Genomic DNA, 22,174 nt, shown 5'->3' with positions numbered 1-22,174 from the left:
TCTAATGTGCTTTTCCATATCCATTTCACAATCTGTCAGAGCACTAAAAAATACAGTACTTGAAAGGCAGATAGATTTTGGAGCTTGAATAATTCAAAACAGAACCATGCAATATGATGGTAGCAGTGTCTGATAATTGCCAATATTTAGCCCCTCCCACTTGCATTATTTCAATTAGGAAATACTAATTGGCAGAAAACAAAAAAAGAAAATCTAATTCAAACCATTGCTTCCTGGAACTACTGCTGTGCCTTTGAAGACTTAATGCAGGTGGTAAATATTTGTTTTTGATGAACAACCTGAAGAAATACATACTGATAAAAGGCCATTCAGTCCATTAAATTTGCCTTTTTAATAAATTCACACTGCCACGAGTTATTCACAAAGTATGTAACACACCCCTTGATTTCTCATCTCAAACCCATTGCGCAAGAATGGATTGCAAAAGCAGCTGTGCTTCACACAATCATAGAATTTAAGTGCTGAAGAAGGCCATTCGGCCCACTGAATCTGCACCGGCCCTTGGAAAGAGCATCTCACTTAAGCCCACCCTCCACCCTATCCCCATAACCCAGTAACCCCACCTAACCTTCTTGCCCTAAGGACAATTTTAGCATGGCCAATCCACCTAACCTGCACATCTTTGGACTGTGGGAGGAAACTGGAACACCCAGAGGAAACCCACACAGAAACAGGGAGAACGTGCAGACTCCATACAGACAATGACCCAAGCCGAGAATCGAACCTGGGACCTTGGAGCTGTGAAGCGACAGTGCTAACCACTGTGCTACCGTGCCACCCCAATGTATCTTACTTTTCAGCTTTCTCAGAAAATTACACAGAGGTAAAGTTTTCGAGAGGAGAGTATTTAAATATCAAATATCTAACCGAGTCCACAAAATAATTGAAGTGTGTGAATCCTCCATTTCTTAGCCCATATGTTGCTGAAATCAAACTTCGGACTCGACTATTGCAATGCTTTCCTGGCTGTTTTTTCACCTTCCGCTGCCTATAGACCTCAGCTCACTGAAAACACTGCTGTCCGTGTCCTTTGCCATATCAAGTCCTGCTCACCCATCACCACTATCCTTACTGACCTACATTGACTCCCAGTAAGTTCCCCAGTGCCTCAATACAAATTTCAAGAATCACTGACCAAATGTTATCGATCCTTAGTACCTCTCCTTTGGTTCTGCATTTACTTTTTCTCCTTGCACTTCTGCGAATTGCCTTGGGAAATCTTTCAGGATTAAACACGTTATATAAATACAAGCTGTTTTTTGCAGAATGGTAGTCTTAACAATACAATCTGCCCCACTGACCAGTGAATAGTTGTATTCCAGTTCTTTTTCTACTCACAACACATTTTGGGAGGAGAGATGCATTTTATAACACTGATGCAGTGTAATTAAAATATGTATTTTTCAAATCTTTTCTTTGAAAATAACAGCCTTGTGGAAAAGGTTAGTCTACGAAAGTACAATAATGGTCCTGTTGTACTATAATTTTTCATTTTGATCATAGGGTTTGGCTATATCTTAAACATGGCTTTTACTCATTGATTATCCTTTACATGCTGTGTCAGTATGATGGTTGGAGGAAAGGCTGGAGACTCTGAGACCAGTTTATTTGGAGCTGTACGTCTCCTCTCCCAATATACCACATCTCTGTAGTGATAATGTCCAGGTATTTTACCTCTATTATTGGCATTAGTCACAATTGTGACTAATTTTTCCTGAGTGAAAAATAGTTTGCCGTTCCTTCACTATCACTGGGACAACATCCTGGAATTCCCCAACAGCACAGTGGGTACCTGTATCTGTATTTCATCCTGTGGGCGTGGATCGCTTTTAATAAGTCTGGGTTAAGATTCACGTTTATTGACACATTTTTTTCAGCAACACCAATTGCTGCCTTCAAACTGGTAATTGGTACCTTGCGCCAGACTAAAAATTATTTTCCAGATTGAAGAAAGGCTTCAGCATTCTGAGGAATTGATCCAAAATTCAATGGGATGAAGCATTTTCTCACGGCTAGCATTTTTATTTTCAACCACCCCAAATCCAAACCTTGCCATGTGAGTGGAAATGCTCATGGGATAGGTTTCCAAGTGGCCCAGTTGTTTCAGTGACACAACGTTACCTTTGGTTTGTAAGAACAGAAAAAACAAATCACAGCTTTTAAGTCTGACTTAAGTATCTAATTGGGAAACTGGACTGAACATTGCACTAAATGCTTATCCTGGACTGAAGAATGACCAAGTACCATTCCTAATTGCCCTGAACTAAGTGGCAGTTGAAGAGTCAACCATGTATCTGTGGATCTGGAGGCCAGACCGGGTAAGGACAGCAGATTTCCTTCCCTAAAGGACATTAATGAGCCAGATGGGTTTTTACGACAATCAACAATGGTTTCATGGTCATCATCCAGATTTTTATTTAAATTCAAATTCCATCGTCTGCTGTGGTGGGATTTGAAACCAGGTCCCCAGAACATTACCATGGGTCTCTGGATTACTAGCCCAGTGACAATACTATTGTGAAGCAGTCCGTATCCAAATGCAGCAAAACCTCAACAATATCCAGGATTGGGCTGACAAGTGGCAAGTTACAATCGTGCCACATAAATGTCAGGCAATGACCATTTCCTACAAGAGAGGATCTAACCATCGCCCCTTGGCATTCAATAGCATTACCATCGCTGAATTCCCCACAATCAACATCCTGGGGGTTACCATTGATCAGAAACTGAAGTGGACTAGCCACATTAATACAGTGGCTACCAGGGTAAGTCAAAGGCTAGGAATCCTACGGTGAGTAACTGACCCCCTGACTCCTCTAAGCCTGTCAACCATCGACAAGGCACAAGTCAGGAGAGTAATGGAATACTCTCCATTTGCCTGGATGAGTGCTGCTCCAGCAACACTCAAGAAGCTTGACATCATCCAGGACAAAGCAGCTTGTTTAATTGCTCCTCCTCCCACAAACATTAAAACCCTCCACCGCCAACGAACAGTGGCAGCCTTGTGTACCATCTATAAGATGTACTGCAGTAACTTACCAGTTGACAGCACCTTCCAAACGCACGACCACTACCATCTAGAAACACGAGCCGCAGATATCTGGAAACCCCAACACCTGGAGATTCCCCTCCAAGTCACTCACCACCCTGACTTGGAAATATATCGCCATTCTTTCACTAACGCTGGGACAACATCCTGGAATTCCCTAATAGCTCAGGGGGTGTACCTACACCTCAAGGGCTGCAGTGTTTCAAGAAGGCAACTCACCACCATCTTCTGAAGGGAAATGGGCAATAAATGCTGTCCTAACCAGCCATGTCCACACTCCAAAAATGAATTAAAAAAAACTTTCATATCAGGTCAAACAGGTTGGGAAAACTTCTGCTGATTACCACTTACCACCCTCCTGGTGCTGAGCACCACAAGAAGCACAGGGCAGAAATGGTGCAGAATGTATTCTGGGTAAGGGACCCCAATGCTATCTCCATGAGCCCTTAAATAAATATATGACAGACTGGGCCTGTGGCAGTTGACAGAGAGTCAAGAGGAGAAAAGCCTGCATGACCTCGACCTCAACAATTTATCCGTAGCATCTGTCCACTGCACTATTAGGAGAGATCTCCGTAGTCTTTGTGCTCTAGTTACACCCCAGGTGAAGTTGCAGCATTGAAATACATGCATGCTAGACTGCTGAAGCAGCTTGAGAGTTAAGTGATCTTACAATCAAAGAATTAGGTGATAGCTCGGTAGTTCCAACTCCTTTGGTAGGCCTGTGCTGGAGGGCGAGAGAGGACATCCTCTGGGATGGTGATGGAGTCTGGGCCATTGGCAGGAAAGTATGATTCCGTCCGTGAATGTAACTATGTTGGGTTATTGCAAGTTGTTGATGATAATCTTTATTAGTGTCACAACTAGGCTTACATTAATACTGAAAGTCCCCTAGTTGCCACACTACGGTGCCTGTTCAGGTGCAGTGAGGGAGAATTCAGAATATCCAATTCGCCTACCAAGCACAGTCTTTGGGGACTTGTGGGAGGAATCCGGAGCACCCGGAGGAAACCCCCACAGACACGGGGAGAAGGTTCAGTTTCCACACAGACAGTGACCCAAGCTGGAAATCGAACCTGGGTCCCTGGGGCTGTGAAGCAACAGTGTTAACCACTGTGTTACCGTTCCACCCAGGGACAGCTCTCCCAATTTTGCCACACGTTCCCAGGGTTATTTGAACAGTTTCTGGCTTTGCCAGTTCCAGTGCTTGGGTCAGTGTTGGACGGTCTTTCAGCTTTATTTATCTTTGACTTTCCACTAGCAGTTTGGTACAACTGAGTGCCTTGCTGAGCCATTGGAAAGAGCAGTTGAGTTAGCCATATCCCTGTGGGCCTCGAGTCATATAGGTCAGACTGCGTAATCCAGGGCATAGTGAACCAGATGGATGTTTTAAAAAACAGTAGTTTCATGGTCACAGTTAGAGAGATTAACTTTTTATTCCAGATTTATCAATTAACCGGGTTTTAATTCTCGTTTCCCCCCCATCCTGATTTGTTGTCTCTGAAACATGAGATTGGGCTTCTGCATTATATTCCCATTATGCTGCCATTCCCAACAATGACAGATGGGGTAGAACTTTCAAGGCATTTGCACAAACCACTTTCCTCAGATTTGTGTACAGTAGTACTCAACCCTCCTTGACTAGAGCATGATGAGGAGAATGAGCAGAGGTGACCTAGAGCAGGACAAACTGCTGGAAGAGGATGGTGGAGGAGATAGGCTGTCAGCTGCTGGCCATATCTATCCAGGTACATGTGGGAGAAATTCTCCCAAAGATCAGATGTCTCCCCTTCACCAGGCAATTGAAATCTTGTCACCTACCATAGGTCTGCAGCCTCCAGGTGGGGTGTGGGCGACATCCCCAAACGTTGTGAAGCTGATTGGCCACAAACCTTTCTGCATTTCACACCTTCCATCCTGCAGCAGATGATGATTGGGGCACATCTCAGTTTGTCATCTCTTGTTGCATAAGTGAAGTCCCGTGAGGCTCTATTCTGAGGAAGTTGAATACATTTCATTCTCAAGTGCCAGGGAGAAGCTGGCAGAACAAGCACACCGCTCTGTCCCCTTGGTGCAGGATGCCATTGACTATGTATTTTGCTTTGGGTGATGGCATGTCAATTCTGAGGTGCACTCCCCCCCCCAAAGGAGTTCCACTCCCTCTGCATCTAGCTACTGTACAGTCACATACAGCATATGAAGTAGGTCAATGTCCAGTATCCTGGCAGTGGGAATAATACTTCTATTTTACGGTAGTAGGCTACACTATCAATACTTGAGCCACCACAACAAACCAGAGGATGGCTCATGACTGGCAACCCACACGTGAACAACATCTTGCCGCACAAAATGTAATAGAGCTGAACAGGAGGGGTCTTTTTAAAAAATGTTTAATACTTTTAAGTGCTCCACCTTGAAAATATTTGTTCTGAACAGCAGGGATGGAAGTTTACTCCTTTTTTTTTATTTATAAAATCTTCTTTTCGTAGGTCGACCTGCATAATGGACAATTATGTTTCCCTCCCTCAGAGAAGTCCTCAAAGGCTTTCAAGCAAGTGTAGTGGAAAGTGTGCGAGCAAGACAACAGCACTGTTTTCCGCACAGACTGACCACATTTCTCCCTTCCATCAGGCCTTTCGTCAGCAGCATGGCATGTCGTGCTGCTCCAGTGATCCAGTGGAGTGATACAAATTGGACAATCAAATACCTCCCTTAGGATCGCCTGAGGAAAGTTAAAAGAACAAGGGGTGAAAATTACCATCATGACTAACGCTGAGGTGGAATTTTCAGCCAAATCTATTCATTCAATATTCCAATAATAAATTTAAAATAACCCAGGCCTTGACATTTCCCTGTGCATTGATTAATGACTGAACATTTAATATTAAATTCTGTAGCTTTTTTTGCGATGTTACCCTGTAATGTTTCTGTGCAGAAGTACTAACCAGTTATTTTAATTGTATTAACTTATTTGTATTATAGTTTCATTTTAAGGTCTTGAATACTGTAATTTCCTATCATGAATCAAATTCTTCACATACCCCCACCTTGTGCAGTGCAGAACCCTACAGGATCCACCGTAACAATTCATAGCACAGGATATAGGTTTTATTTTCTAGTGGTAAATAATGAGCACAGGAATTACACTAATTTGATTAGAAAAACCAGGATCGTAGAGAATTACAGCCCAGAAGGAGGCCATTTTGCCTGCCATGCCTAAGCTCGCTCCTTGGATGAACACTCTTGCTCAGTCCTACAACCCAATGTTTTGTCTGTAACCCTATGGATTCTTCATCCTCCAGAACCTCTACAACTTTAAAAAATTATTTCTGAAGTCAGTTTCCACCACTACCTGGTGGAGTGTTTCTTGACATTTGAGTGGGGGAAAAAAATAAATGCGGAGACCTAATTTAAGAATGATTAAAATCGACGTATATGGGATCAAATGATATTTTGTGCCATCCAAATGTTTTTTTTTGTATTATGGCAACATCAGTGTTCAAGATGTTGTGCGCCAATCATCCTAATGAAGCTGGACTGGTTATTACTTTGAATTATTTAGAAATAAATCTAAAAATTATTCATTCTTCCACAGGATAGGGGGTGTGGCTGGCTGGGCCAGCATTTATTGCCGTCCCTAATTATCCTTAAGCAGTTCCAGGCAGTTAAGAATCAACCACATTTCTGTGGAACTGGAGTCATGCCTAGGATGGGAGATTCCCTTCCCAGAGGGCATTGCATAACCTGATAGGTTTGTATGACGATCTAAATTGGTTTCATGATCGTCATTGGACTATTGATTCTAGATTTTTTAAATTGAATTCAAATCTGCCGTGGTAGGATTTGAACCCCGGTCCCCAGAGCACTGTCCTGGATGTCGGATCACTAGACCAGTGACAATACAATAATAATCTTTTATTGTCACAAGTATGAAGTTACTGTGAAAAGCCCCTAGTCGCCACATTCCGGCGCCTGTTCAGGTAAGCCGGTACGGGAATTGAACCCGCGCTGCTGGCCTTGTTCTGCATTACAAACTAGCTGTCTAGCCCACTGAGCTAAACCGGCCCACACCATGATGCCAGCTCCTGCAGATGCTGGAAATCTGAACGAAAGCAGGAAATACTCAGCAGGTCCGGCATCGGTGTGGAGAGACCCTGGAGCTGTGAAGCAATTGTGCTATCCACAATGCTACCGTGCTGCCCTCTAACACAAATATAATTTTAATATGGACATGCTGGAAAAATACTCTCACTAACCTTTATCTGTATTTGCTCCCACTCCTCTTCAGATATAGTGTGAACACGTTGCCTCTCAAATTGCTGCAGCACTCTTCTGCTTATAGCCAGTGACTTATCAATTTCAGAAAAGAGCCCATCAATGTCCATATCACATGACCTCACCAACCTGTCATTAATCTCTTGAAGCTGTGGAAACACAAATTTTGTTGATTAGTAGTCTAACGAAATAAACAAAACTTGAGAGTTCGAATGCGCAAAAAGAGTTTCTCAATTTATATTCAAAGTTAGAACATGGAACATACAGTGTAGAAGGAGGCCATTCGGCCCATCGAGTCTGCACTGACCCACTTAAGCCCTCACTTTCACCCTATCCCCATAACCCAATAACCCCTCCTAACCTTTTTGGATACTAAGGGCAGTTTAGCATGGCCAATCCACCTAACCTGCACGTCTTTGGACTGTGGGAGGAAACCGGAGCACCCGGAGGAAACCCACGCAGACACAGGGAGAATGTGCAGACTCCGCACAGACAGTGACCCAGCGGGGAATCGAACCTGGGACCCTGGCGCTGTGAAGCCACAGTGCTATTCACGTGTGCTACCATAGTTGATGAGCTGGAGTCTGAGCTTCAGACACTGCACCACTCCTGGAGGGGGCGAGGTACCTGGACACTGTGTTCCAGCAGGCAGTCACACTCCTTAGAATAACTAACTGAAATTCGGCCAGTGGGCAGGGACATGAAGGTGCGGCTGCGAGTGAGGCAGGTAGAGGGATGCAGGAGGTAGGGTTGCAGGAGCCTCGGCCTTTATCCTTGTCCAACAGGTTCGAAATTCTTGCTGCCGGTGTGGATGGACATGGAGACTGCAGGGAGGATGAGCAAACTGACCACAGCATTGTGGTACAGGGAGCCATTCAAGTGGGTGGAGAGAAAAGAAATGTAGTTGTAATCGGGGATGGTATAGTTGAGGGCATTGACACTGTTCTCTGTGACCAGGATCGATTCCGAAGGGATGGTCTTCATCTGAATTGTGCTGGGACCAGAGTGCTAGCAAATCGTGTAATTAGGGGTGTAAATAGGGTTTAAACTAAATAGGGGGAATTGTAGGGGAAACTAGAAAACCCAATTTAAAGGGGCAGGAGGTAAGAGTGCAGGTTAGCAATGTGGCGCATGGTTACCAGAAAATAAAAGTGAGGGACAGAACAGGTGTATGTCTTTATGCATCAAGGAATTAAAGAGTAGGGAAATCTAACATTAAAACAAATTTGAACGGTCTGCATCTTAATTCAAGAAGCATTTGTCACAAACTTAATGACCTAACGGTGCAAATAGAAACAAATGTTATGACTTGGTGGGGATTACTGAAATGTGGTTACAGGGAGACCAGATCTGGGAATTGAATATCCAAGGGTACGCAGTATTTCGGAAAGATAGGGTGAAAGGAAAAGAAGTTGGTAGAAGCCTTTTTCATTTCATTTGAGAAGGTGGCTAAACCAATGCAATGGCCACAGGACATGTGGGGATTACTGATTCAAACAAAGCTGGTAGGTAGAGCTAGTGAAGTGTTTGCATCACTACCGGAGGAGGTATCTGGGACCTATGAGGAGGTGAATAAATCCATCTTGGGTGCATATGAATTAGTGCCTGAAGCCTACAGACAGGTTTCAAAATTTAAGGAAAGAATTTGGTCAAACATACATGGAGTTTGAAAGGCTCAAACAGAGTAATTTTGATAGGTGGATAAGGGCGTTGAAAATAGACCAAACCTGTAAAGCTCTCAGAGAAATTATACTTTTGGAGGAGTTTAAATGTTCAATTCCTGATGCACAACATCGTGGGCCGAAGGGCCTGTTCTGTGCTGTATTTTCTATGCAGTGAGAACTCACGTGGAAGAACAGAGGGTTAAAACTGCGAGATGAGCAGCAGAAATGGTAGATGATTATGAATTAGTTCATAAATTAAAGCTTGGTTTCTGACATCAGTTTCAGCCTGTGAGGGATAGAAACTGGGGACATGAGGAATACTCAAGTGGTAAAAGTAAAGGTGATCTGATGGGAGATAATAAGGAGAGTGTACCTCAGATTAAAAAAGAAATCCAGGAGGGTGGAAAAGGAATGAAAAATTTCAACTTTTCACTAATAAACTAGGCCATGTAAAGTCACAGTGTTGGTGGTTGAAGAAAAGCACTGGGAAGGCTGATGTGGTAAAACAGGATAAGACAGTGGGGTTTGTTAAAGTGATAAAGGAAAGCCCAAGTGAAGTGAAGGAGGTGCAAAAGATTGTACAGCCTGATCAAGAGGTGATTGATAAGAAGGTGCCAGATCTCTTTAAAGAATTTACTTGTGTGGGTAAAGTTTACTCATGTGTATCAGGAGGAGCAGGTAAAGAAGTCACAAATTTATGAAATATGGGAGCTAGTCAATCTTTAATGGTAAGAGATGAGGCGTTATGTAGTTTGGGAAGAATGTTGCCAGAAAAGATGGTAATATGTGGAATTCAGGGTGAGAGGAGTAGCGTTCCATTATATAAGGTAAGGTTGGAAAGTCCAGTGAAAAGTGGTGAAGTGGTAGTAGGAGTAATAGAGAAACTATCTTGTCCAGGAATACAGTTTATCTTGGGTGATGATATAGCTGGATTGCAGGTGGGAGTGATGGCTACTGTGGTTGATAAGCCAGTGGAAAATCAGACAACTGAAGGGTTGAAGGTCGAATATCCTGGGATTTTTCCGGATTGTGTAGTAACAAGGTCGCAAAGTCACAGGTTAAGACGAGGAGAAATCAAAGAGTGAAGATGTAGTGGAAGTGCAATTATCAGAAACAATTTTTGATCAGATGGTGGAAAAAGAACAAGAACAGGTGGAGGATGAGGCGGATATTTTTAGCTCAGGAAAATTGGCGGAGTTACAACAGGAAGATGTAGAAATAAAACGGATGTATCAGAAAACATACACGGAAGAGGAATCTGAGTATAAGAGTGTTATTACTGTAAAAGTAATGCCTTGATGAGAAAATGGAGACCTTTACATATGCAGGCGGATGTAAAGTGGGCAGAAGTTCATCAAGTAGTATTGTCGGTAGGGTATAGAAAGGAGGTGTTGCGAGTTGCACGAGGTACCAGTGGGAGGTCATTTGGGAATAAGGAAAACTCAAGCTAAAATCCAGAAACATTTTTATTGGCCTGGACTACATAAAGATGTAGTTAAATTTTGTCAATCATGTCACACATGTGATAGGGAAACCTCAAGCAGTGATAAAACCCTTAATACCCATTCCAGCATTTGAGGAACATTTTACAAGGGTCCTAATTGATTGCGCAAGACCGCTTCCTAAAACAAAAAGTGGGAATCAATATCTTTTGACGATAATGGATGTGTCCATTAGGTTTCCAGAGGCCATTCCAGTATGTAATATTACAACTAAAAAGATTGTGGAGGAGTTACTTAAATTCTTTACTAGATATGGACTACCCACAGAAATACAATCGGATCAAGGAATGAACTTTACTTCAAAGTTATTCAAAGAAGTTATGGATCGCTTAGGAATAAAACAATTTATATCAACTGCATGCCATCCAGAATCGCAGGGAGCATTAGAAAGATGGCGTCAGACATTAAAGACATTGTTGAGGACTTATTGTCACGATTATCCAGAGGATTGGGATAAAGGAATTCCATTCGTACTGTTTGCAATTAAGGATGCACCTAATGAGTCAACCAAATTCAGTCCTTTTGAACTAATTTTTGGTCATGAGGTAAGAGGACCACTTAAATTGATTCAGGAAAAATTGGTGAGTGAGAAATCGGAAATGATATTATTGGATTACGTGTCAAATTTTAGGGAACGATTAAATAGAGCAGGTGAATTGGGTAGACAACATTTAAAAGTTGCACAAAATGTGATGAAACGGGTAGCGGACAAGAAATCCAAAGTTCGTAGTTTTGCCTGTGGAGATAAAGTTTTAGTACTGTTGCCAGTGGTAGGTGAACCTTTAAAAGCTAGGTTTTGTGGACCTTATCAGATTGAAAGGAAATTAAGTGAGGTGAATTATGTGGTTAAAAACACCAGATAGAAGACTCACCCAGTGTGTCATGTGAATATGCTTAAAACGTACTTTGAAAGGGAAGGAGAGGAAAAGGAGGAGGTTTTAATGATTCTAACTCGGTGACGAACCAAATCCAGATGACTGTGAATTTGACATACCTCAAATTAAATTGGAAAACGAGGATGTTCTTAAAAATTGGGATAAATTGTTGAGTTACCTTCCAGAGGCAAAACGGACTGACCTGAAAGAGTTATTGATATCACGTGGGCAAGTTTGTGGAGATAAATTGGGAAGTACTAAAATGGCTATACATGATGTAGATGTGGGAAAGGCTGTTCCGATCAAACAACATCCATACAGACTTAACCCGTTAAAATTGGCACAGTTGACTTCCGGGTGCGGCGATGACCAGCTGAGTCGCACGTTTCGGCAGCTCCCTGTGAAACGGACTTTTGGGCTCTTGATAGGAGCCCCAACGGCAATTTTAACGGCTGAAAACACCGTGCGGTAAACCAGAAGGGTGTTCCCCCTGGACACGGATGGAAAAAGGAGAGGAAAGTGGCCGGATTGCAGCGGATCCTTTGGAACAACGGCAAGGAAGGCAAGCAGAAACCAAGATGGCGTCGGAAGGTGGCAGTTTCATATGGGGCCCTGAACAACAAGAGTTTTTGAAACGCTGCGTGGAGGAGATAAAAAAGGAAATGAAGAAAGAGTTGTTGGCCCCGATATTACAGGCGATTGAAGGGCTGAAAGAGGAACAAAAGACCCAGGAGCAGGAGCTTCGGGTCGTGAAGGCGAAAGCAGCAGAGAATGAAAACGACATACAGGGCCTGGTGGTGAAGTCGGAGATACAGGAGGCACACCAGAAACGATCTGTGGAGAGGTTGGAGGCACTGGAAAATAACGCAAGGAGGAACAACTTGAAGATTCTTGGCCTTCCTGAAGGTGTGGAGGGGGCGGACGTCGGGGCATATGTGAGCACGATGCTGCACTCATTAATGGGAGTGGAGGCCCCGACGGGTCCGTTGGAGGTGGAGGGAGCATGCCGAGTTATGGTGCGAGGATCGAGAGCAGGAGAAGCTCCCAGAGCCACAGTGGTGAGATTTCTCCGTTTTAAGGATAGAGAAATGGTCCTTAGATGGGCGAAGAAAACTCGGTGTAGTAAATGGGAGAACGCGGTGATCCGCGTCTATCAAGATTGGAGTGCGGAGGTGGCGAGAAGGAGGGCGAGCTTTAATCGGGCCAAAGCGGTACTTCACAAAAAAAAGATAAAGTTTGGAATGCTGCAACCGGCAAGACTGTGGGTCACATATCAAGGGAGGCACCACTACTTTGAGACGGCGGATGAAGCGTGGACTTTTATTGTAGAAGAAAAATTGGAATGATTGGACTACGAAAATGAACGTTTGGACAAAGTGGTGGGACGAGTGGGGGGGGGGGGGGGGGGGGGGGCGAAGAGGGATTGTATGATTAATCCTGCGGTATGGTAACTTTTCTTTCTCCCACAGGTGGTGATGGGGGAGGTGGGGAGGGAGAGGAGATGGGGCGTTGGCCATGGGAGGCGGGGCCGAGGGAGAGGCGCGGGCTTGGTTCCCGCGCTATGATAATTATGGCGGGAATAGAGAAGCAGGAAGGAGGGGGCGCCGCACGGGGCGAGCCGTGATCACGGGGGGAAGCCGAGGTCAGCCAGAGTTTGCTGACTTCTGGGAGCAACATGGGGGGAGTAATTACGCTAGCGGGGGGTCTAGCGGGGGGGGGGGGGGGAGGGGGGAATTACTGGGTTGCTGCTGCTGGGGAAAGGGGGGAGTGGGTGCGGGAAAGGATGGGCGGGGGGGCACCGTCTGGGAGAAATACAGCCGCGTGGGAACTGGGCGAGAAGCTGGAAAAAGATGATGGCTAACCGGCAAGGGGGGGGGGGGGGGGTGGGAAGCCCCCCAACTCGGCTGATCACGTGGAACGTGAGGGGGCTTAACGGGCCGATAAAGAGGGCACGAGTACTCGCACACCTTAAGAAACTTAAAGCAGATGTGGTCATGTTACAGGAAACGCACCTGAAACTGATAGATCAGGTTAGGTTGCGCAAAGGATGGGTAGGGCAGGTGTTCCATTCGGGGCTCGATGCGAAAAACAGGGGGGTGGCTATATTAGTGGGGAAGCGGGTAATGTTCGAGGCAAAAACTATAGTGGCGGATAACGGGGGCAGACACGTGATGGTGAGTGGCAAATTACAGGGAGAGATGGTGGTGTTGGTAAACGTGTATGCCCCGAATTGGGACGATGCCAATTTTATGAGGCGAATGCTAGGACGCATCCCAGACCTAGAGACCGGAAAGCTGATAATGGGGGGAGACTTTAACACGGTGTTGGAACCAAGGCTGGATAGGTCGAAGTCCAGGACTGGTAGGAGGCCGGCAGCAGCCAAGGTGCTTAAGGATTTTATGGAGCAGATGGGAGGGGTGGACCCGTGGAGATTCAGTAGACCTAGGAGTAAGGAGTTCTCGTTGTTCTCCTATGTCCATAAAGTCTATTCACGCATAGACTTTTTTGTGTTGGGTAGGGCATTGATCCCGAGGGTGAGGGGAACGGAATATACGGCTATAGCCATTTCGGATCATGCCCCACACTGGGTAGACTTGGAGATAGGGGAGGAAACAAGAGGGCGTCCACCCTGGAGAATGGATATGGGACTAATGGCGGATGAGGGGGTGTGCTTAAGGGTGAGGGGATGCATTGAAAAGTACTTGGAACTCAATGACAATGGGGAGGTTCAGGTGGGAGTGGTCTGGGAGGCGTTGAAGGTGGTGGTTAGGGGGGAGCTGATATCAATAAGGACACATAAAGGGAAGCAGGAGAGTAAGGAACGGGAGCGGTTGTTGCAAGAACTTTTGAGGGTGGACAGACAGTATGCGGAAGCACCGGAGGAGGGACTGTATAGGGAAAGGCAAAGGCTGCATGTGGAATTTGACTTGCTGACCACAGGCACTGCAGAGGCACAATGGAGGAAGGCGCAGGGTGTACAGTATGAATATGGAGAGAAGGCGAGCAGATTGCTGGCACACCAATTGAGGAAAAGGGGAGCAGCGAGGGAAATAGGGGGGGTGAGAGACGAAGATGGAGAGACGGAGCGGGGAGCGGAGAGAGTGAATGAAGTGTTTAAGACATTTTATAAAAAATTGTATGAAGCTCAACCCCCGGATGGGAGGGAGAGAATGATGGAGTTTTTGGATCGGCTGGAAATTCCCAAGGTGGAAGAGCAGGAAAGGATGGGATTGGGAGCACAGATCACGGTAGAAGAAGTGGTGAAAGGAATTAGGAACATGCAGACGGGAAAGGCCCCGGGACCGGACGGATTCCCAGTTGAATTTTACAGAAAATATTTGGACTTGCTCGCCCCGCTACTGACGAGGACCTTCAACGAGGCAAAGGAAAGGGGACAACTGCCCCCGACTATGTCAGAAGCAACGATATCGCTTCTTTTAAAGAAGGAAAAGGATCCGCTACAATGCGGGTCCTACAGACCAATCTCCCTCCTCAATGTAGATGCCAAGGTCTTGGCCAAGGTAATGGCAATGAGAATAGAGGAATGTGTCCCGGGGGTGGTTCATGAGGACCAAACTGGGTTTGTGAAGGGGAGACAGCTGAACACGAACATACGGAGGTTGTTAGGGGTAATGATGATGGCCCCACCAGAGGGTGAAACGGAGATAGTAGTGGCGATGGATGCCGAGAAAGCATTTGATAGAGTGGAGTGGGATTATCTGTGGGAGGTGTTGAGGAGATTTGGGTTCGGAGAGGGTTATGTTAGATGGGTGCAGCTGTTGTATAGGGCCCCAGTGGCGAGTGTGGTCACGAATGGACGGGGATCGGCATATTTTCGGCTCCATAGAGGGACAAGGCAGGGATGTCCTCTGTCCCCATTACTGTTTGCACTGGCGATTGAGCCCCTGGCGATAGCGCTGAGAGGTTCCAAGGGATGGAGGGGAATACTTAGGGGAGGAGAAGAACACCGGGTATCTTTATATGCGGATGATCTGCTACTATATGTGGCGGATCCAGCGGAGGGGATGCCAGAAATAATGCGGATACTTGGGGAGTTTGGGGATTTTTCAGGTATAAATTGAACATGGGAAAGAGTGAGCTGTTTGTGGTGCATCCAGGGGAGCAGAGTAGAGAAATAGAAGACCTACCGTTGAGGAAGGTAACAAGAGACTTTCGTTACCTGGGGATCCAGATAGCTAAGAATTGGGGCACATTGCACAGGCTAAATTTGACGCGGTTGGTGGAACAGATGGAGGAAGATTTCAAGAGATGGGATATGGTAGCATTGTCAATGGCAGGGAGGGTGCAGGCAGTTAAGATGGTGGTCCTCCCGAGATTCCTTTTTGTGTTTCAGTGTCTTCCGGTGGTGATCACGAAGGCTTTTTTCAAAAGGATAGAAAAGAGTATCATGGGTTTTGTTTGGGCCGGGAAGACTCCGAGAGTGAGGAAGGGATTCTTACAGCGTAGTAGGGATAGGGGGGGGCTGGCACTACCGAGCCTAAGTGAGTATTATTGGGCCGCTAATATTTCAATGGTGAGTAAGTGGATGGGAGAGGAGGAAGGAGCGGCGTGGAAGAGATTAGAGAGGGCGTCCTGTAGGGGGACCAGCCTGCAGGCTATGGTGACAGCCCCATTGCCGTTCTCACCAAGGAACTATACCACGAGTCCGGTGGTGGTAGCTACACTGAAGATTTGGGGACAGTGGAGACGACATAGGGGAAAGACCGGAGCACTGGGGGGGGTCCCCGATAAGAAACAACCATAGGTTTGCCCCGGGGGGAATGGATGGGGGATATGGAATGTGGCAAAGAGCAGGTATAACGCAATTGAAAGATCTATTTGTGGATGGGAAGTTTGCGAGTCTGGGAGCGCTGACCGAGAAATATGGGTTGCCCCAAGGGAATGCATTCAGGTACATGCAATTGAGGGCTTTTGCGAGGCAGCAGGTGAGGGAATTCCCGCAGCTCCCGACACAAGAGGTGCAGGACAGAGTCATCTCAAAGAAATGGGTGGGGGACGGTAAGGTGTCGGATATATATAGGGAAATGAGAGACGAAGGGGAGACTATGATGGACGAACTAAAAGGGAAATGGGAAGAAGAGCTAGGGGAGGAGATTGAGGAGGGGATGTGGGCAGATGCCCTAAACAGGGTAAACTCGTCGTCCTCGTGCGCCAGGCTAAGCCTGATTCAGTTTAAGGTATTACACAGGGCACATATGACTGGAACACGGCTCAGTAAATTTTTTGGGGTGGAGGATAGGTGTGCGAGGTGCTCGAGAAGCCCAGCGAATCATACCCAGATGTTTTGGTTATGCCCGGCACTACAGGGGTTTTGGATGGGGGTGACAAAGGTGCTTTCGAAAGTAGTAGGAGTCCGGGTCGAACCAAGCTGGGGGTTGGCTATATTTGGGGTTGCACAAGAGCCGGGAGTGCAGGAGGCGAAAGAGGCCGATGTTTTGGCCTTTGCGTCCCTAGTAGCCCGGCGCAGAATATTGCTAATGTGGAAAGAAGCCAAGCCCCCGGGGGTGGAGACCTGGATAAATGATATGGCGGGGTTCATAAAGTTAGAGCGGATTAAGTTCGTCCTAAGGGGGTCGGCTCAAGGGTTTACTAGGCGGTGGCAACCGTTCGTCGAATATCTTGCGGAAAGATAGATAGGGGAGAACAAAGAAGGCAGCAGCAGCGGCCCAGGACTTGGGGGGGGGGGGGGGGGGGAGGGACGGGGGGGGATGGGGGGGGGGGGTGTGGCCTGAGACAAGGCAGTTGCCAATTAGGGCTAGTTTTTATTTTTTGTTATTTAATATTTATTTATTTGTTGTTGTTTTTGTTTAAATTTAAAAAAGGTCATTATTATCTGTATTGTTACAATGTTGTGTAAAGGATGCACAATGTACTGTGTTGGTTGACCAAAAATTTTCAATAAAATATTATTTAAAAAAAAAAAAAAATTGGCACAGTTTAACAAAGAGATTGAGAGTATGTTTAAAAATGGCATAATTGAAGTGGGTTGCAGCCAATGGAGCTCACCGATAGTGATGGTGCCAAAACCAGACGGTACCCAACGGTTGTGTGTGGACGATGGAAAGGTTAATGCAGTTACAAGAACGGATTCTAAATCCTAGCCCACGTTTGCAGGATTGCATTGAGAAAGTGGGACAATTAGCTTTTATTTCCAAATTGGATTTACTTAAAGGTTACTGGTAGGTACCTTTATCCGAAAGGGCGAAGGAGATTTCAGCTTTTGTGACTCCAGATGGTATATACCAATTCAAAGTTATGCCATTTGGCATGAAAAACACACCAGCCACATTTTAACGGTTAACTAACACAGTCGTTTCAGGATTACCCAATTGTGCGGTACACATCAACGATCTGGTAATTTTTAGCCAGACTTGGAAAGATCATTTAAAACACCTGATGGAGTTATTCGATCGACTTCAGGTTTTGATGATAAACCTAGCCAAAAGTGAATTTGAAAAGCCCAAGTCACTTTCCTGGAGGAGTTTCCGATACCCTCGAGACAAAGGGAAATAATGCGATTTCTTGCCATGAGTGGATTTGATCAACGTGTGCAAATGTTTTGTAGCGTGATTGCTCCACTGATGGACTTGCTGAAGAAACATCGAAAATTTCAGTGGACAGCGGAGTTTCAACAGGCATTTGACTACCTGAAAGCTGTGATAATCAATGCTCATGTGTTGGAGAATTACAAGGGACTCTGTGATCAGATTGAACTAAAGCATCTGACTTTAAAGAGAAATGCCGAGGCGTAGATAAATGGACGGATCGGGTCTTGTTCAATGAGACTGTCAATCGAGAAGGTTTCAGTTGGAGGAAGAAGAATAAAAATGGACTATATTATTATATCTGTTTGTATCTGTTGTTTTTTGAAACGAAAAAGTATATTTACTGTGTGCATTTCTGAAAGAATGGTGAAAAGGTGAAAAATGAAACCACCTTGAAGTTGATGGTTTTTTTTTCTTGGGTGAAGTGTCATGTGAGAGTACCTTTAATAAATGGGTGTGTATATAAATATCTGTAGTCAGAGTACCTTTAAGAAATGGGTGTTACTACTGCAGTGATGTCAGAGTGGGTGGAGCTGGGCTGTCTGTCAGCTTCTTACTTTCGTTTTTGAGCAGGCTGCAGGGTGGGTTTTAGTTTTGTTTGCAGTGTTGGAGTTGAAGCCAGACCGAGCAGGTGTACTGCTGTTCTCTCTGCCATCAAAAGACTATCTCTTGATCATTTGGTGAATTCAGAATTATAAATGTTCTCAGTAGTGAATGTAAACCTAATGTGCTTCTGTTAAAAGGTGTTTTTAAGTCGTATGGATGTTAAAAGGAAAGCTTAGTGGATGTTAAAAGGAAAGGATTACTTAGTGTTGTAGTCTTTGGGGTTTGTATTTGAATTAATGGTTGCTAAGATGTTCACTATGTTTTAAAAAGGTTAACTTGACTTCATAGAATAAACATTATTTTGCCTTAAAAAAAATACTTTTCCATTTCTGCTGTACCACACCTGTAGAGTGGGCCGTGTGCTCCCCATACCACAATCTATTAAAAGTTGTGGGTCAGGTGAACTCCATGATACTCTTTGGAGTTCTATAAACCCTGGCCCATAACACCAGTGAGGAAGAAAGATGGGAAGAGGGGTGAAAAACATCCATGGCTAAACCAGGAGGTCAAGGACATTATGAAGCCAAAAGCTAAGTTCTATCATATTGCAAAGGCCATTGGCAGGCTGGAAGATTGGGAATCTTTCAAACATAAAGGGATACTAAAAAAGTAATAAAAAGAGCTCAGGTAGATGATGAAACAAAACTAGCACAGAATATCAAAAAGGATAGCAAAAGCTTCTGCAAGTCCATAAAAAGGGAAGAGAGTCGCTAAGGTGACTGTTGGCCTCTTGGAAGATGAAACTGTTGAGTTAATAGTGGGGAACACAGCAATGGCAGAGATGCTAAATCAATAATTTGCCTCAGTTTTCACGGTGGAGGACACTAGTACCATTCCTATAGGAACGAGCAATTCAGAGGTAATAGAAAGAGTGGAACTTGGAACAATCAGCATCAATAGGGAAACAGTACTCAACAAACTCTCGGGATTGAGGGCAGACAAGTCCCCAGAGCCTGATGGCCTACATCCTTGGGTGTTAAAGGACGTGGCAGCAGAGATGGTGGATCCATTGGTTCTGATATTCCAAAATGGCATGGACACGTGACAGTTTCCAGTGGATTGGAAAAATGCTAACGTAACCGCCTTATTCAAAAAGGGAGGGAGGCAGAATGTGGTAAATTACAGACCAGTTAGTCTAAAATCTGTGGTTGGAAAATTGTTAGAATCAATTAGCAAGGATGTAAAAGGACATTTGGAAATCAAAAGCGCTGACCATCAGAAAAAGAATGGCTTTATGAAGTAGCAAATCAAGTTTGACTAATTTGCTTGAGCTCTTCAAAGATGTAACAAGCAAATTGGATATGGGTATCCTGTAGATGTAGTATATCTGGATGTCCGGAAGGTATTTGATAAGGTGCCACACAAAAGGTTAATTTCCAAGGTTAGATCACATGGGATTAGGGGTAAATTGTTAGCTTGGATAGAAGACTGGCTGACGGACAGGAGACAGACAGTCGGGATAAATGGGTCTTTTTCTGGGTTGCAAGATGTAACTAGTGGGGTCATAGAATTTACAGTGCAGAAGGAGGCCATTCGGCCCATCGAGTCTGCACCAGCTCTTGGAAAGAGCACCCTACCCAAGGCACAACACCTCCACCCTATCCCCATAACCCAGTAACCCCACCCGACACTAAGGGCAATTTTGGACACGAAGGGCAATTTATCATGGCCAATCCACCTAACCTGCACATCTTTGGGCTGTGGGAGGAGACCGGAGCACCCAGAGGAAACCCACGCGCACACGGGGAGGATGTGCAGACTCCGCACAGACAGTGGCCCAAGCCGGAATCGAACCTGGGACCCTGGAGCTGTGAAGCAATTGTGCTATCCACAATGCTACCATGCTGCCCCGTGGGTGCCACAGTGTTTGGACCTTGGGCCCCAGCTATTTACAATCTATATTAATGACTTGGATAGAAGGTTCTATAGCCAGATTTGCAGATAACACAAAAATAGGTGGGAGTGTATGTTGCAGTGAGGAAATAACCTTACAAATGGATAGATAGGTTGGGAGAGTGGGCCAAAATGTGGCAGATGGAGTTTAACGTGGATAAGTGTGAGGTTATGCATTATGGTTGAAAAAATGGAAAGGCAACTTATTATCTAAATGGGGAGAGACTTCGGGGACCTCCGATGCAGAGGGAGCTGGGTGTCGTAGTGCATGAGTCACAGAAAATAAGCATGCAGGTACAGCAGATAATAAGGAAAGCAAATGGAATGTTGGCATTTATACAAAAGGAATTGAGTATAAAGCTAAGGAAATGTTGTTGCAACTATACAGGCATTGGTAAGACCGCACCTGGAGTATTGTGCACAGTTTTGGTCCCCTTATTTGAGGAAAGATGTAGTGACATTGGAGGCAGTTCAGAGGAGGTTCACTAGATTGATTCCAGAGATGAGGGGTTTGTCGTTTGAGGAGAGATTGAGCAGTTCAGGCCTATACTCTCTAGAGTTTAGAAGAATGAGGGGAGATGTAATTGAGGTATACAAGATGTTAAAAGATATGGATAAAGTAGACATGGAGATGATGCTTCCTCTTGTGGGCATTCTAAAACGAGAGGTCATAATCTTAGACTAAGGGGTAGCAAATTTAAAACAGATTTGAGGAGAAACTACTTCTCCCAAAGGGTTGTTAATCTGTGGAATTCGCTACCCCAGAGTGTAGTGGATGCAGGGAGAGAGAGTAAATTTAAGGAGGAGTTAGACATATTTGGTAATGAGTTCAATGGTTATGGAGAATGGGCAGGACGGTGGAGTCGAGGCCAGGATGGGATCAGCCATTCTCACATTGAAGATGTTTAGGCTCGGAAGGCTAAATTGCCTACTCCCGCTCCTAGGTCATGTGTTCGAGGGAGGAGATGCTCTGGCTGATTTTGCAATCCAGCTCTTGGTCTGTCGCATTGTAGGTAGCAGATGAGGAACAGATCAGCCTTGATAGGATGGTGGAGCAGACTCGATGGGTCGAATGTCCTAATTCTGCTCCTATATCTTATGATATATGAAAATAATCAATGTTGGCTGACATGCTCCAAAGTATACTGCGGCTTGTGTACGTGTCCTGTGAATTGCAGAATGCCTGCATTATTTCAGATTGTCAACTACCGTAGTGCTTTGACAGAAAATAACAAGTCTTGCATTTATATAGTGATGTTGATGTCAAAGCACTTTCCAACCAATGATGCACGTTTTGAAGTGTTGTCACTATTGCAGTAAACATGGCACCCAATTTGCGCACCGCAAACTCTCGCAAATAGCAATGCAATACAGACCAAATAATCTATTTTTGTGCTGATCAATATTGGCCAGGGCACCAGGAATAACGCCACTGCCCTTCAGGGTCGTGGCATCTTTTGCATTCACAGGAGGAGGCAGATGGGGCCTTGGTTTAATGTTTTCGGCAAAAGATGTCACCCTCCGTACTGCATTGGATATCATCTCACATTTTTTTAACGCTTGAACCCAAAAGCAAGAGGACTACCCCACTCTGCCCCTGCTGACACCGTTAATAGGATTAATAGCTGATGCAAAGAGATCACTCGATGAGTTTGGACGATGAAGCCCCTTTATCCAAATTGAACCCTTTTCTGCAAGAAAGCAAGCCCTCCTGCCTTCCCAG

At 45.0% G+C, this 22,174-nt stretch overlaps 2 protein-coding genes across 4 annotated transcripts in view; one reads left to right on the top strand and one right to left on the bottom strand.

Moving 5' to 3' along the window:
- Positions 1–5,446: 5,446 nt before the first annotated feature.
- rnf32 (ring finger protein 32) overlaps positions 5,447–22,174 on the bottom strand; it is a 250,400-nt gene continuing 233,672 nt past the window's right edge. For all 3 annotated transcript variants that reach the window (XM_072508206.1, XM_072508207.1, XM_072508208.1), the window contains 2 exons: positions 7,327–7,494; positions 5,447–5,792 (listed from right to left, as the gene is read on the bottom strand). In XM_072508206.1, coding sequence (XP_072364307.1) covers positions 5,538–5,792; positions 7,327–7,494 — 423 coding nt within the window. In that variant the 3' untranslated portion in view covers positions 5,447–5,537. The remainder of the gene's footprint in view (positions 5,793–7,326; positions 7,495–22,174) is intronic.
- The window catches only part of LOC140424793 (uncharacterized), a 455,234-nt gene continuing 453,788 nt past the window's right edge, over positions 20,729–22,174 (top strand). Inside the window, exon 1 of the mRNA XM_072508205.1 lies at positions 20,729–20,745. The gene's annotated coding sequence lies outside the window, so the exon portion shown is untranslated. The remainder of the gene's footprint in view (positions 20,746–22,174) is intronic.

Source organism: Scyliorhinus torazame, chromosome 6 (assembly GCF_047496885.1).
Source record: "Scyliorhinus torazame isolate Kashiwa2021f chromosome 6, sScyTor2.1, whole genome shotgun sequence".
Lineage (NCBI taxonomy): Eukaryota > Metazoa > Chordata > Chondrichthyes > Carcharhiniformes > Scyliorhinidae > Scyliorhinus > Scyliorhinus torazame.
The sequence above is the reverse complement of the archived record's forward strand: the minus strand, read 5'-3'. Positions and strand labels throughout refer to the sequence as shown.